At 42.0% G+C, this 16,347-nt stretch overlaps 1 protein-coding gene across 1 annotated transcript in view; it reads left to right on the top strand.

The window, feature by feature from the left end:
• rbbp8l (retinoblastoma binding protein 8-like) overlaps positions 1-16,347 on the top strand; it is a 34,016-nt gene that overhangs the window by 11,468 nt on the left and 6,201 nt on the right. Inside the window, 12 exon segments of the mRNA XM_037684416.1 lie at positions 1,422-1,505; positions 1,586-1,628; positions 4,369-4,464; positions 4,689-4,801; positions 4,889-4,964; positions 10,608-10,792; positions 10,872-10,918; positions 11,945-12,024; positions 13,123-13,825; positions 13,904-13,997; positions 14,216-14,283; positions 14,368-14,530. Of these exon segments, the coding sequence (XP_037540344.1) occupies positions 1,445-1,505; positions 1,586-1,628; positions 4,369-4,464; positions 4,689-4,801; positions 4,889-4,964; positions 10,608-10,792; positions 10,872-10,918; positions 11,945-12,024; positions 13,123-13,825; positions 13,904-13,997; positions 14,216-14,283; positions 14,368-14,530 (1,729 nt within the window). The 5' untranslated portion in view covers positions 1,422-1,444.

Here is a 16,347-nt window from a genome sequence, read left to right on the forward strand (position 1 = left end):
AAAATTAGAAACGACACAATAACAATAGGCCTTCGCAGCGCCGCAGCGCTTAGCTGCTCGGGCCTAATTAGCAGAAAGGAGTTATTTAGGCTGAAAATAGCAGAAATTACCACGAAAAACTTGAATTTTTCTGAAAACTGCTGAAAATAACTAAAATGCTTTTAAAAAGCTAGCTGAAATGGTAGAACAAGCATAAATTTGCACAAGAAAGAGGAAAGAACACTTGTTTGCCCAATTAGGCTGAAAGAAGCAGAAATTAGTACAAAAAGCTAAAATTAGCAACAACAACAAAAAACTTCTGAAAAGTAAAAAGCAGAAAGAAGCTTAAATTACCAGAGGGAAGTGGAGAGGGCATATTTTTGCTGAATTAGGATGAAAAAAGTTGAAATGAGTGCAAAAAAAGTGGAATGAGCTGAAAGAGTTAAAATTAGCATAAAATGGCTAAATAGTAACTGAATTAGCGAAAACTGAAACTTGAAGAAATAAGCTGAGTGCAGCATAGCGAGCTGAAATTAGCAGAAATAAGTTAGAAGCACAGAAAAGGAAAGAACCTGAAAGTAGCATAAATCAGCTGAAAAAACAGCTGAAATGAGCTGAAAGTAGCTAAAAAAGAAAGTTGAAAGAAGCTGAAGCAGAACAAAATGTGAAAGGAGCAGTAAAAGGTTGTAAACACATCTAAAGATTTGAAGGACGTAAAATGAGCTCAATTCATTGTCTATGAGAAAAAATGGCAGAAAAGGCTAAATATAAATATGATTTGTTGAAATAGCACAAAAAATGTGAAACGAGAACAATGCCGAATAACTCATGAAATAGTTTAAGGTAACTAGAATATGGAATAATAATAAATATAAACAGGATCACACTAGTGTGAATAAGTGTTAATAAGCATTCACAAAATAAAAAACAACTGTGTCAATAGGGTTCCACGCTCTGTTGGCTTGGACCCCCTCATCAGGTGATATCAGGTTTTCCTCTTCCTCACCATCTGGTACCATTATATTTTGTTAATAAGGTTTAAGGTAAGTTAGAAAATATTGGGAGTAATTAATTACTTCCTCTGTGTGGAAATATCACTCGCACACAAACAAACAAAGCTGTTTTTCATGTCATAGAAACACAAACTGCAGACTTCACTCCCGGACCTGGCAGATCCGGTCTAACTAGTCTTCCTTGATATTACATAAAAAAAAGTTGCTTCTACATGAGAAAAGCAGAGTGTGGTGTGTTTTGGGTTCTCAGATCTGCTCCACAGTCCTCGGGCTATAACGTTCAATCTGTGTGTGTTTTCACAGGTTTTATCATTTCTTAATAACTTCATATCAGGGCTGTGGTTTACTAATCTACCAAGGAAAATCCTGTTTAAGTCCATTCTTCCATTAAAAAGTAAAGGAAAACGTTTTGTCTTTTGTGTTGTGCAGACGCTGTTGTGACCTCTTTCAGAATGGAGAGCTTCAAAGACCTGATGCAGAAGCTGCAGGAGACCCACGAACGAGAAGTGGAAGGTCGGTGCAAAGGGTGAAAAATACCCCAAAATGTTTTTGCTTCCACAGAATCGCCCTAATAAAATGTGTTTTGCCTCCAGGGTGGCAGGTGAAAGTCAAAGAACTGTCCAACAAGAAAGGCTGGTGAGTGAATTGCTTTTATTAATGTGAATGCATCGCCCTATTTAGACAACAACAAAAAACACTTAGATTGCATGTTGAGTTTTAGCCGGCGAAGACCAGGTCCTTGTGGATCAGGCAGGTAAACAGGTGGGCACCCCAGCCCTGCACCTGGCTCTGAGCTCGTTCACGTCATAAACAGCATGGAAAAAAGTTCATGTCGTGACACGCCTGTTTGGAGCCACTAAATCAGATTCGGTTCTTCGTGGAACTCAGTAAAAGCAGAGGAGATGGGAAAACGTAGCTTTCTGAACAGTTTAACACACTCAAGTAAAGAAAAACTAGTTTTCAGACAAATGAACAAATCAAAGATAAACTTGACACAACCTAATTAGCACTTAGACCTTCTCCACTGGGAAGGTGTGTTCTTTAGAAACCAGCAGATTTTAATAAAACCTAAACCAGTGTCTCACTGTTGGCCATAAAAATCACTGGAAAATAAACTTTTAGTTGCAGTTTCATGAAATTCGGAGTGTTTGCTAACTGTGAGCTGTGTCGTGAAAATCACAACGGATTGTTTACCCACAGGATTTGGAAAACTCTTTTCCATGATTTTAGACCGAGCACATTGTTTCGTTGTCCACCTTCACATATTGTACTGACCTTGACCCACTTTGTACCCACCTCTGCAGCAAACATCATGTTTATGACTCAATCTACCAAAGTGCGTTTAGAAATTAAATGGTGATTTGGATTAAAATAATATTATTTATCATTGATATGGTTAGACCTGGGCATTAGGGGAGCAAGTTGGTTACTGTCTCTCCCAGGTCAAGGATCCAAATCTTGGTACTGAATCAGGACTAAAGACGTGACATTCGCGAAACATCCAAATTTTTTCGAACGTCTGACAGTTGAAAATCTTTCTGTTTAATTTTCTCTCCTCATGATTTCTTCATGGGCAGCACGGTGGTGCAGTTGATAGAGCTGCTGCCTCTCAGCGAGCAGGTCGCCCCAGTTCAAGTCCTGGCTGTGGATCTTTCTGGGTGGAGTTTGCATGTTCTCTCCGTGCATGCATGGGTTTTCTCCGGGTACTCCGGTTTCCTCCCACAGACAAAAAACATACATGTTAGACTGATTGGTAACTCGTCTCTAGGTGTGAGTGAGAGAGTGAATGGTTGTTTGTCTCGTTTGTCTCTATGTGTCCCTGTGATGGACTGGAGACCTGTCCAGGGTGTACCCCGCCCCTCGCACAGTGATTGCTGGACATGGGCACCGGCGACCCCGTGACCCAAAATGGAAGAAGCGGGTAAAAGAGAATGGATGGATGGATTTGTAAACTGCTGGTTCATTTATGGGTGTGTGGAATTGTAAAATAAACATATCTGAATAATGCATATGTAGCTCCTTAACATCCATCGCTAAAGTTTGTTTGTTTAGACAAATGTGATTTTTCTGCCTGGATTATTGAGCATGCGTCAGGATGCTTGTTCATCTTTTTCACAGCATCTTGACCTACTCATATGGCTCAAGTGTACCATATCCCTTAAGTGACTGACTCAGATTAGCCCGAGTCCATAAAGTGAATTGGATTTACCCAATCTGGGGATTAGGGGCTGTAGCCTTGGTCGAAGACTACGAAGTGGGTGTCAGAATACAGTTCTGGTTGTAAAGACTTATGGAAACTAAATTAAGAACGGTTTGAGACACCCACTACAGCAACAACTGTTTTGAGGAAATTTTGCGGCACAATTTTTTTTGACCGTGCTCAAAATTTAAGCAAAAAGACCTTGAGCCTCTTTGATTCAAGTGAGGGAATTGAGTACAATGCAAACATTCAGAGATATTTTGGAGACTGCCTTGAAAGTGCTGTTTGAAAAGTAGTTGCAAAGTCTCAACAACCTTTAGGTCCTTTTTACTCTGCTCTGGATATTTTTATGAACTTTTTTTTTCTTTCTTTGAGATTTGCTCCTTAAAACTAATAAAAACACAGTAATATCCCTGATATACCACTAGGTGGTGATATTGTCCATATTTTTGTTGTTTTGTTTTGTTTTTTTTGAATGTCCAGAGGACCAGATTTAATTTTTTCGGATTTTTCTACCTGGATTATTGAGCAAGCATCAGGATACTGTCCATATTAATTTGCCATATTAATAAAACATACCAATTTTTGGTTTACTTGAATAAAAGTTGCCTCAAAACTCATTATTTGGTTTTCAATTTCCTCTCAGTTATTAAACGTTTCAGAGTTTGATCAGAGTTGTATCATTATCAGACGGACACGGAAAATATATTAAACTGCTTCGTTGTTGTTTCGGTTTCTCAGAAAATGACAACCATGAGCATTTAAAGACTATTTAAAAACATTTTGAACATTCCTTGGTGTGTATTTGGAGACAGGGCCAGGCAAAAACTGTATTCCTCAGCCTGTTAGTCTGTCCTGATGGGTTGATACCTCTTCCCTGTGGCAATGGGCCAAACATGGACTCACCGGGTGATTGTTTCGCTTCCTGGCTCATTTAACCAGGTTGGAGGTTTTTAACGTCCATACTTTGATGATGTTTGATGATCACCATCAGGCGACTGTGATTCTCCTGGTTTTTCTAAAATCAATAATGACCTCCTCGGTTTTGAGGTTCAAGAGCACCAGATGTTGCACCTCCTGCCTGGATCACGTCTCATCCTTGTCCACAAGGAGGCCCACCACCACAGCATCCCTTTTGTGGAGCTGAAGCTGATCTGTGCTGAATTGTTTCCTCAGTGATTCGAAGCGAATGGAGGAGTTGTTCAGCAGGAACCAGCAGATGAAAGAGCAGCAGAGACTACTCACCGAGAACATCAAAACTCTGGAAAACAGGTAAAAATACCACATTCTGACCGGTCTTACATTGTAAATCACTTAAAATGAATGGATGACGAAAAATACTAAAATAAGTTAATTAAATTTAAAAACATTTGTACCAAAATCAGCTTTGCGAAGACGCAGAGGCCCGTTTATGTGAATATTCTCACTGCCAGAAGGCAGTTTTTGTCCTTATCTGTTAGTGTTGTTGTTTTTTGTTGATTGTTGTTGTTGTTCAGGCTGAGGGCCGGACTGTGTGACCGGTGTACGGTAACACAGGAGGTGGCGAAGAGGAAACAACAAGAATTCGAAGCCTCGCAGATCCAGAGCCTCCAGCACATCTCTCTACTAGGTATTCATCCCACGGCCGTCCGTTCCTAATCTGATTTGTAGGAAAAATAAATTGATTTGTGGTTGTAACTTCTGTTGTGCGTCAAAGCTGGAGAGATGACAAACCTGAAAAAAGAAAACCTGAGACTCAAAGATGAACTCAGAAAACTACGAGCGGCACTGGAGTGAGTAAAAGACCTTGAAGGTTTATTTCTCTCTGATTTGTGTAAGTGGTCGACTACTTAATCTTCTTTAATAATCCTGCTTCCCAAAACTGAGGCTTTGTGGGTCATTTTGACATGAGAGTAGCAGGAAGGTTAGACTGGGATCACATTTAAGTTTAAAAACCTTTCTTACAGTGTACATACTTGTGATGAATAAAATGCTAAATAAAACAAACAGAAGATTGAGGGCAAATAAATCAACTCAAACCAGAACAACTGGAGGAACAATTCACCCCAAATTATCATAATCCGAGTATTATTGTAGAACCCACGTGCAGGCAGACACAGGAGACTCCGAGGTAAAACAAGGAACTAATTTATTAACAAGACAAACAAAAGCAAAACCTGTCAGGGCAGTAAAACCTTACATGAAGGGAGGAAACGCTGAGAGGCACAGAACACAACGCACAATCAACAGACAAGGGAAGAAAGAGACGCTGAATATATAGGGAACACTAACGAGACATAATGACAAACACCTGGGGTGATTAGAATTTGTGACTGGTGAGACAGGAGCGCACAACAAGGAGGGGAAACACTGGGGAATGCAAAAAACACAAGGATTAAAGAACAGGTAGGATTAAAAACACAGATTCCCGCACAAATACATTTATTATAACCAATTTAGTCAGAAAAAGTCTAATTAAAACTACAGTATAGTCCAATTAACAGCAGTTTACATCAATCTAGTTATAGTCCGGTTAATTAGAAGCAAAATCAAACCCAATTAATCAAATTCAGGTAAAATATTTTGGTAATAAACAACAACTTATCAGAGTCCTTCCCTGAAGTGTTGGCAATGAGAACCAGAGCCAGGCCTGTTGTGATTGGTTCTCTTCATAGCTTTTATGGACACAAGTCTTTGGTGCAGCCAGGAGGGAAAAGGGGACCGGTTCTTTGAACTCAGGTTTCTGCTAATTCTGTTTGTGGATGATGTGGTCCTGATGGCGTCATCACGCTGTGATCTCCAACCCTCACTGGATCAGTTTGCAGTTTGATGAGGAGCAACACCTCCAAATCTGAGACCGTGGTCCTCAGTCAGAAAAGGGTAGACTCTCCTCTCCAGGTTAAGAGTGAGGTGCTGCTTCAAGGTTTTCAAGTACGTCTGGGTTTTGTTCATGAGTGAGATCGACCAATGAATCGTGCAGCTTCTGCACTATCGTGGACTCTAAGCCAGTCCATTGTGGTGAAGAGCTCTGAGAGAAGCTCTGTTTACCGGTCTGTGTTCCTACCCTCACCTCGGGTAAGAATGACCCTGAAGTTCAAGTTATGTTTATTAGTCATATTCAAGTTAACACAAGGTTAATGGTACAATGAAATGTTCAGGATGAGAAGAACCGATATGACTCGCTAAAACAAAGAACAAATAAACAAGAAAATACTAAAGCACGCAATAAGAGTACAAAATAAAGTACCAAAAAGTGAAAAATTACAATATTTACAAGGTCCTAAAGAAAAACTGTGAACAACATGGTAGAATATAACAGTGCAAGCAGGATGAATTTGAATGAGTATTTCAAGGTTGTAATATTTAGCTAAAATGCACGTGATATTCATTATTATTGAGATTCAGAAACAGATCCTGTCCAACTCTGAATGTTAGGAAACACCTTGTATCTGTGATTTTCCTTCCCTCCATTGATTACGGTGACATTATTTACATGAACGCTCCTACAAGAACCCTGCAGATGTTGGATGTTGTCTATCATGGTGCGCTAAGATCCATAACTGGCTGTAACTACCGTACCCACCACTGCACCCAGTATTCACTAGTTAACTGGTAACCATTAACTTCACGCAGACTCTCTCACTGGTACATTTTCATCTTTAAATCACTTCTTGGTCTGCTGCCTTCATACATCTCCTCCTACATGTCTCTGCGTGAGTGCAGCTACAGCGTGCGCTCTCAGGACATTATTACCTGCAGTGTTCCCTCAGTGAGGACTGAACTAGACAAAAGGGCCTTCTCCTACTCCGCTCTTGTTTCCTGGAATATCTTACAAAAAGATCAGAAACTCTCGACCTTTGACCTCTCTAAGTGGCTTTAAGAATCTGTTGGACTCCTGGCAGGGACCAATGCAGACATGTTCCTGTTTTTAGTTTTCTACATTCGCCTTAGAATCTAGCTGTTTTTGTTACTGTTTTTGCAATCTTAGTTGTAAAAAAAAATCTGTATGCCTTTTGATAACTGTCTAGTGTTGTCGCTGTTGTCCATTGTTGTCATCTTTCTTTGTTGAAATCAGGTCTCTCTTGTAAATGAGTCCTTGGGACTCAATGGGATTTACTTGTCTAAATAAAGGTTGAATGAATATCGCACATAACTAACATATACTACACAGGTTGTGTAACAGGTTATTGCACAGGTATACCTGTGCAATAACCTTACCATCATAATTCATGTTACGCACTATAGTGAGTAACATGAATTATGATGGTAAAGTAGATACATAGATACTGTAGCAGCATACATGATACAGCCCCATAGTGCAGCAGCAATAAATTATTTTTATTTTTTTCATTTTTCATTTACCCTTTATTTATCCAGGTAGTCTCCTTGAGCCACGAGAACTCATTTTCAAGAGAGACCTGTTTAGGGAGCAGATGGGGGGTTAAGGGCCTTGATCATGGGCCCAGAGTGGGGCAAATGAGGATGGGGGCAAGTGTGGGTGCTTCACCTACCCCACCCACAATTTTGATGTTGTCAGGGCTGGGGCGTGAACCGGCGGTCTTTGGATCACAGGCCCACCTCTCTAACCTCTGCGTCACCCATCCCCCTAAAAACCCCTAAATAATAAACATATAAGTTGTCACAGATGTGGCTTGGTGCAAAACTATTATCAGTTGTTCAGTGTTATTTGTTGAGTCTGACAGCTTGTGGATAATAACTGTCCTTTAGTCTTTTTATACGCGATGGCAGACTCCTGCATCGTCTGCCTGAGGGTAGTAGATAGAAGAGTCCTTGTGCTGGGTGGGTGTGGTCCTTAATGATGCTGCTTGACGCAGACATCGGCTGTCGTAGATGTCCTGGACTGCTACCAGTGATGTCCTCTGTTGTTTGCACCACCCTCTGTAGAGCTTTCTGGCTCTGACTGGTGCAGTTCCCATACCACCCTGTGATGCAGCCTGTCGGCAGGCTCTCGATGGTGCACCTATAGAAGTTGGTGAGGATGCTGGTGTTCATACCAAACTTCTTTATTCTTCTTAGGAAGTAGAGTCTTTGTCAAGCTTCCTTGACCACAGTGTCTGTATGTAAAGTCCAGGACAGATCCTCAGTGATGTGAATGCCGAGGAACTTGAAGCTGCTGACCTGCCCCACATGAGCGTTGTTTATGTAGATGGTGGGGTGCTGGCCTCCACGCCGTTTCCTGAAGTCCACTATCACGTCTTTTGTTTTGCTGCCATTTAGAGAGAGGTTATTTTCTTGACACCAGCTGGTCATTGACTTCACTTCATCTCTGTAGGCACTCTCATCATTGTTGGTGATGAGGCCCAGGACGGTGGTGTCATCAACATACTTGAGGCTGTGCTTGGAGGTACAGCCGTGTAAATAGTGAGTACGGGAGTGGACTGAGGACACAGCCCTGAGAACTGTTTCTTAGTGAGGTGTTCCAGGGATGTCCATCTAGGAAGAGACCCTGGGACAGACCCAGGACTCTCTGGAGGGATTATAAATCCTCCCTGGTCTGGGAACACCTCAGCACCTCAGGAGCTGGAGAGGGACGTCTGTTTTTCTCTGTTCGACCTGTTGCCTCCATGAACCCACCTCAGATAAGCAGTAGAAGATAAAGCAGTAATTCTTTAAAATATGTTTAAACAAAAAATAATTAATTCAAGATTTTATTTTATTTCCGCGTCAGTAGTTTTATATCCAGTGCAGTCCTTATCAATATAGATGATAAAAACAGCAACAATTTACTTTTGTTTAATTTTAAAAACGTAATTTGACCTGAAAAAAAAATTATATTCCAAGCTCATCATGTAAAAATCCACGTAAAAATACATTCCAATTTAATCCAACTGAATTCAAATTCCTTTTAATAATTATTTTGTTTTGTAAAAATTATTGCTGTAAAAACAGCAAAAATAGCTTTAATATATAATTTATTTACAGCAAAGGATACTTTTTAAAGTCCAGCATAATCCTTATAAAATCAGTTTAGTTCAAGAAAATCAATACAAGACAGAAAACAGATAAAATAAAAGTTAACATATCCAACTGAAAAGGATGAGTCCAATTACCTCCAGTTAAAAACAATCTGTTTATGATGTTTTTAGTTGTGTTTTTCACAATAAAAGTCCAAATAAAACCACTGCAGTTAAATCAGTTTATAATCTAATTTATTTTTCAATTAAAACATCCATCCATCCATTTTCTTTACCCGCTTATTCCATTTTGGGTCACGGGGGTCGCTGGTGCCCATGTCCAGCAATCACTGTGCGAGGGGCGGGGTACACCCTGGACGGGTCTCCAGTCCATCACAAGGACACATGGAGACAAACGAGACAAACAACCATTCACTCTCCCACTCTCACCTAGGGACAATTTAGAGTTACCAATCAGCCTAACATGCATGTTTTTGGTCTGTGGGAGGAAACCGGAGCACCCGGAGAAAACCCACGCATGCACGGAGAGAACATGCAAACTCCACCCAGAAAGGCCCCTGGACCGGGGTTTGAACCAGGGACCTGCTCGCTGAGAGGCAGCAGCTCTACCAGTTGCGCCACCGTGCTGCCCTTCAATTAAAACAATAAAAATCAAATGATTACAAATCAAATCCAGTTCAGGCTATGCTTTAAACTAGATCAGGTGTCTGCAACCTTTTAGATCGAAACAGCCATTTTTCACTTACTCAACAAAATGTGTCTAGAGCCACAACACCCACTGCAACAGTGATTATCAATGGGTGGCTCATGGGCACTTCAAAATTTGTAAGTTTTTTTTTCTTTCCAGCCATTGGGTGTGACTTTATAAAACAAAAATATATAATGAATTTTAACATGTATAAATATTTTTACAGTTTAGGACTAAAGAAAAAACATTTACTGTGTGTGTGTGTGTGTGTGTGTGTGTGTGTCCTTGTTTATGTCACCTTATGAGGCCCATTTTTCAACACATACCACAACTGTTCTTTGTGGGGACCAAAGCTCGGTCGCATAAGGTTCAAGTGCCGTTGGTGGGTTAGGGGTTAGGTTTGGGATAAAGGTCAGGGTTAGGCTATAGAAATTAATAAAATATGAATGGAAGTCAACACAAAGTCCCCATAAAAAGACAAACGTGTGTGTGTGTGTCCTTGTTTATGCTACTTTGTGAGGCCCATTTTTCAAACTTATACTGCATTGTGAGGACCAACTGCTCCTTATGGGGCCCAAAGCCCAGGCCCCATAAGAAGAAGTCCCGTTGGTGGGTTAGGGGCTAGGTTTAGTACTAAGGTGTGAATTGAGGATGTGTTAGGTTTAGGGTTAGGTATGTACTGGTAATGGTTAGGTTAAGGATAAAGGTCATGGTTAGGCTATAGAAATGAATGAAAAATGAATGGAAGTCAATGCAAAGGCCCCATAAAGATAGCAAAACAAACCTGTGTGTGTGTGTGTGTGCGTGCGCAGCAAAGGCCACAGTGAAGCCTCCTCCAATAACGGCAGCTTTGTGGACGTCAAACCGAACGCCTCCCCCGACCTGTCCCCCTCCCCCGGGGTCGTGGCCCTCCTCAGCCCGACACCCGGCAGGATCGACTCACAGCCAGCAGATGGCGACATGGTGATGAAGACTGAGGTGGACCGCAGAGGTGAACGTGGGCCTGAAGAAGAGCTGGATGATGTTTGGTATCAAATGAACACAAACTGTATGTTTTTGTTTGTTTGTTTGAACAGAAGCTGAACGCAGCAGACGCTCGAGAGGCATGAACCGCAGCAGCTTCGTAAGTTTTTAATCAACTCCAATGTTTCTTAAATTAAATGTGTTTTTTTTCTATGTAAATAATCAATCATATTATTTCTGCTGCGTCTTCTTACATCAAGGCCCAGAGAAAAGCTTAAGCTTTTAGATTTTCCATTTGAATTCATGTAAATTTAAAACCATCTGAAAAAAAGACATGGCAAAATATTCCTTATTTACAAAAAAGAAAATTTTGCTTTTTTTGTAGGCTTTTTTTGTTGTTGTTGTTTTCAGATAGAAAAATGTTTTTTGACCACAACTAGATTAAAGCAACATCAAAAATATATTAAAAATTGTTTCCGTGACTGATGAAGCCTTCTGGATGGAAGGTGAAACGTTTCAGCACAAAAAAAGAAACTGTCCAGATGACCAGACTGAAAATTGTTGGATTGTATACCTGGATTATTGAGCATGGACTTTGTTGGTTTTGAACCAGTTTGACATGACTGTCGACGACGAAGAGGGCCAGCACCGGAGGAGGGGGTGTGCCGAAGACACCATCTTAGCACCAATGTAACTGGTTTGTTCCACTTTGGAGTAAGCTGTTGTGGGAAGAATCAGTTTTGTGTTGTGTGTTTCCTTGACTGATGAAGCCTTCTGGATGGAAGGTGAAATGTTTCAGCACAAAAAAAGAAACTGTCCAGTTGACCTGACTGAAAATTGTTGGCTTGTATATCTGGATTATTGAGCATGGACTTTGTTGATATTAAAAATAGGATTTCTTGAAGAAGTGCATATCCCCACCATCTTGTGAGCAAACGTTTTACACAGAGTTTTTGTTGGATGAGTCTCAGCTACTACCACTCTAAAGTCTGTCCCTATGTCTGATAAAATTACTATGTTAAAGTCATTTTTGTATTTGCCAAACTAGCTTTACATTATTTTAAAGATAAGAGTCACATTTTAGTGAGAAAAAAAACAATGTTTTCTTTGTTCCTTTAATGGATAAATTTTATTGTGATCCTCAAGTACGTTTTTTTTCTTTATGTTCTTCATCTTTTTTAAACAGGAAGTATACAAGCCTCAGCCAACACCAGCTGTGCCATCCTGGAGAATGGAGCACAGTGTCCCCCGTCCTGGAGACAGGATGTAAGACTAAAACAAATCATAAAAGCATGCATCTGTCCATCCATCCATCCATCCATCATCATCTATCCATCATCCGTTCGTTCGTTTATCCATCCTCTTGTTCCAGAGTCAGGTCTCTGGGACAGCAACTTGAACAAGGAGGTTCAGAAATCTCTGTCCAGCTCTTCTGGGAGGACTACAAGGTGTTTTCAGACCAGTCAAGAGACATAGTGTCTCCACCGTACCTTGGGTCTTCCCCAGGGTCTCCTCCCTGTTGGACATGTCTGGAAAACCTCCCTATGGAGGCATTCAGGGGGTATCCTCATCAGATGATTGAACCACCTCAACTGGCTTTGAGTCTCTCCTGAATAACTGAACTTCTCACCATATCTCTACAGTCCAGCTACCTTGTAGAGAAAACTCATTTTGACCACTTTTATCTTATTCTTTTGCTGAGCCTCTCCTTGAAGTTCAGCTCCCTCTTAACCAAAATGGATGGGCACATACACAACACTGTGGAAGCTGCACCAATCCATCTGTCAACCTCACACTCCATTCTTCCCTCACTCATCAACGCCTCACTCCAAGTTGATGAAATTGGTTTTTGAGCTTTTTTGGGACACAAAATCATTTCTAACTTGTACCTTAACTCTCGTCAAAAAATGGGTTTGAGCATTTGTTCACTCTTTATCACACACCACCAAAAATTAAAGTATCCCTTGATTTATCTTTTCCAAAACATTGTTTCACTGCTGCTTCTCCACATCAAGAGGAGTCAATTGAGGTGGCTCGGGCATATGGTGCCTCCTGGACGCCTCCCTGGTGAGTTGTTCCAGACACATCCCACTGGAAGGAGACCCAGATGAAGACCCAGGACATGCTGGAGGGACTTTTTGGCTGGCCTGGAAATGCCTTGAGAATCCCCCCAGAGGAGCTGGCCCAAGTTGCTGGGGAGAGGGAAGTCTGGGCCTCCCTACTTAGGCTTCTACCCCCGACAACTGACCTCGGATAAGCAGAAGAAAATGGATGGATGTTTCACTGCATTATGTTTGTCATAAAATACGCATCATTTGATTTTTACTGATCTGTCTGAACTTTCTGCCTCTCGTGTCTTCAAAGTGTTGAAGTATTTGAGCAGCACTCCTCCATTCCTGCCCAACCTCCTCGGAAGAACCGCTCGTCCTCTCCAGAGGTGAAACAGAGCAGACATGTAGTCCATGCACCAATCCCCTGCCATCCTCAGCCAATCAAGAGCAGCTCTATCTCCCTCCCCTGGCCCCTGTCCGAATCCTCAGACTGGGTCTCTGTGGCTGCTGGTGGATCCAGCCCCACAATGCAAACTTCTCCCAGAATGCATCTGCCACGGTACCCCAACCTGATCCCACCCATCTTGCAGACCAGCACCAGAAGGCACGGTTTTGTCTCTCCATGGCAAAAGCCAAACTCCCATCAGCCCCCTGCAAAAGAGCCAATGGTGGTGTTCAAGCTAAGGAGGGTGCCAGATTACCCAGAGAGTGACTCTAAGACCCCAGAGAAAAAGGAAAGCCCACCTCCCAAGTGTGAGAAAGTCTCTGGAGAATGGTTTAGAGACTCTTGCGACAGGCCTTTGGACCTTTCAGATCGAGGAAAGTCTACATCCAACCAAGCTCCAAATGATTACTCCCCCATAGCCCTAGTAAGTGAGGCAGGACCACAGAGGAGCCCTGACCACAGTGTGAATCCATCTGCTTCATCACCTTCACTAGTTGTCATTCCATCATCTTCTTATACAGCTCCAGTCAAAAGACGAGAGCAAGAGCTGACCGACGATCAGAACAACGAGGTAATGTCAACATTTTTATTAAAGCTGCACTGAACAAAATGACATTCTGATGGTTTGATGATGGGTCTGTCATTGCAGGTCAAAGAGCAGGAGCAGAACGAAGAGGCAAACAATGAAACGGACCAAAGCAATGAGAAAAAGGTTCCTGTCCTAACTCTGTCACTACGTCCAGGTAAAAAAATGTTTATGTATTACAACCTTTAAAATGTTTACAGATTTATGGGAAGTAAGGGTGGAGGCTCATCAATGGAGTTGTGATGTCTCCTTTTGTTGGTGACTACTAGCTTTATTAAGCAAACTTAAATTTCTTGTGTCAAATTATGTTTGTGTTTTGAGTTTTGTCACTTTTTGACAAAGAAGTCATTTTTAGTTTCTGTCATGTTTCTGTAGCAGTTGTGAGGCTGGAGACTCTGGACCCTGTTCTACAAAAGCCGGAATTAATATCTTCAAATGGCAAGGTAATTAGGCAAGCTAAAACAGACAAATAAAAAAATGTTAGCTGTCTCTATATTTTTGCTAGTGGCAGAACTGTGTGATTGAAGTGAGCTTGTGTGCTTTTTGCATTGTCAAAGTCGGCGTCTTCGGCGACCGAGGCTGAGAGCAGCTTGGATGAGCAGGAAGATGAGAACCGAGTGGGACAGGATGGCAGCAAGAGGAAGAGAGCATCTGTCGAGACAGAAACCGACAGAGACTCTGACACAAGCAGTAAGACAGAAATTGGTTTGAGTTTTCTGACTCCTTGGGGCTGAATAACTCCAACCTCAGAAGTGGACATGTAAATAGAGAAAAAAAAACTGCTACTTTTCCCAAAATTACCACAAAACAGATAAATCCGCCATGTGGTTATCAGCTAAATGACTAATAAAAAAACTGCCAAACAAGGGTGTGTTGAAAATAAGCTGAAAATAATCTAAATGATGGATGGACTCTAAAATTAGCTAAACTAACTAAAAGCTAAAATTAGCTAAACTAAAGCAAAAAACTAAAATAAGTTGCCTAATAATTAATAGCTAAAATCAACCAACTTGTACCTAAAAGCTACAATAAGCAAAACTGTAACAAAATCTTCGTTGAATCTTTACCTTGAATCCTTGAACCATGGCAGAGTTTGTGTGCTTGAATGATCCTAGGAGCTATAATGTCAGGGGAAATTTATTTGCCCCTGGTAGGGTCTTCCAAGGCAGATAGGTTCTAGGTGACAGGCCAGACAAAGAGTGATTCCAAAGACTCAAATGGACAGAAAACAGCAAGGAGCTCAGTGTCCCTTGCCTGGGCGTAGGTCACTGGCCCCACCCTGGAGCCAGGCCTGGGGAGGGGCTTGTTAGCGAGTGCCGGGTGACTGGGTCTCTACCCATGGGGCCCAGTTGGGCTTAGCCCAAATGAGCAATATGTGTTTGCCCTCTTGTGAGCCCACCACCTGCAGGAGGGGCCATACGAGTTGGGTGCATGATGCCATGAGCTGTGGCCAAAGGCCACTGACCAATCTGACTGATTGGCACTCTGACCCTGGCTTACCAAAGCTGTCTCTTGCAACATGGAAAGTAACCTCTCTGGTGGAGAAGGAGCCTGAGCTTTTACGAGGTTGAAAGATACCAACTAGATTTAATTGGGCTCACCTCAGCACACAGCATGGGCTCTGGAACCAATCTCCTTGAGAGGGACTGGACCTTATTCCACTCTGATGTTGCCCATGGTGAGAAGCACCGAGCTGGTGTGGGTCTACTCATAGCTCATGGTCCTGTTGGCATCATTGTGCCATGATCTTCAGCTTTCACTGGAGATGTTTGCAGCTGAGTGTGAAGCAGCTGGGATGAGGATCAGCACCTCCAAATCTAAGGCCATTGTCCTCAGTCAGAGAAGGGTGGATTGCTTTCTTCAGGTCAATGTTGAGATTTTGCCTCAAGGAGTTCAATTATCTTGGGGTTTTGTTCACAAGTAATAGAAGAATGGAGGATGAGATTGACAGATGGATTGGTGCAATGTCTGCAGTGCTGCAGACTCTATACTAGTCCATTGTAGTAAAGATGGAGATGAGCTGTAAGGAGAAGCTCTGTTTGCCTGTTGATTTACATTCCTACCTTCACCCATGGCCACAAACTCTGGGTAGTAACAAAAAGAACAAGATTGTGGATACAAGCAGATGAAATGAGTTTCCACTGCATGGTAGCTGGACTCTCCCTTAGATATGGGGTGAGAAGTTCAGATATCTGGGAGTGACTTGGAGTAGGAAGATATTGACAGGAGCCAATTGAGGTGGTTTGGGCATCTGGTAAGGATGGTCCCTTCGGGGACATACGACTGGGAGAAGACACTGGGGAAGACCTAGGACACGCTGGAAAGATTTTGACTCTTGTTTGGCTTGGGAACACGTTGGAGTCCTCTCAGAAGAGCTGGAAGAGGTGGCTGTGGAAAGAGATGTCTGGACCTCCCTGCTCAAGCTGCTGCCCCCGAGAGCCAACTTTGGAACAAGCAAAAGACGATGGATGGATGGATGGATGGATGGATGGATGGATGGATGGATG

This window comes from Nematolebias whitei, chromosome 11 (genome assembly GCF_014905685.2).
Source record: "Nematolebias whitei isolate Nwh7 chromosome 11, NemWhi1, whole genome shotgun sequence".
Classification (NCBI taxonomy): Eukaryota; Metazoa; Chordata; class Actinopteri; order Cyprinodontiformes; family Rivulidae; genus Nematolebias; species Nematolebias whitei.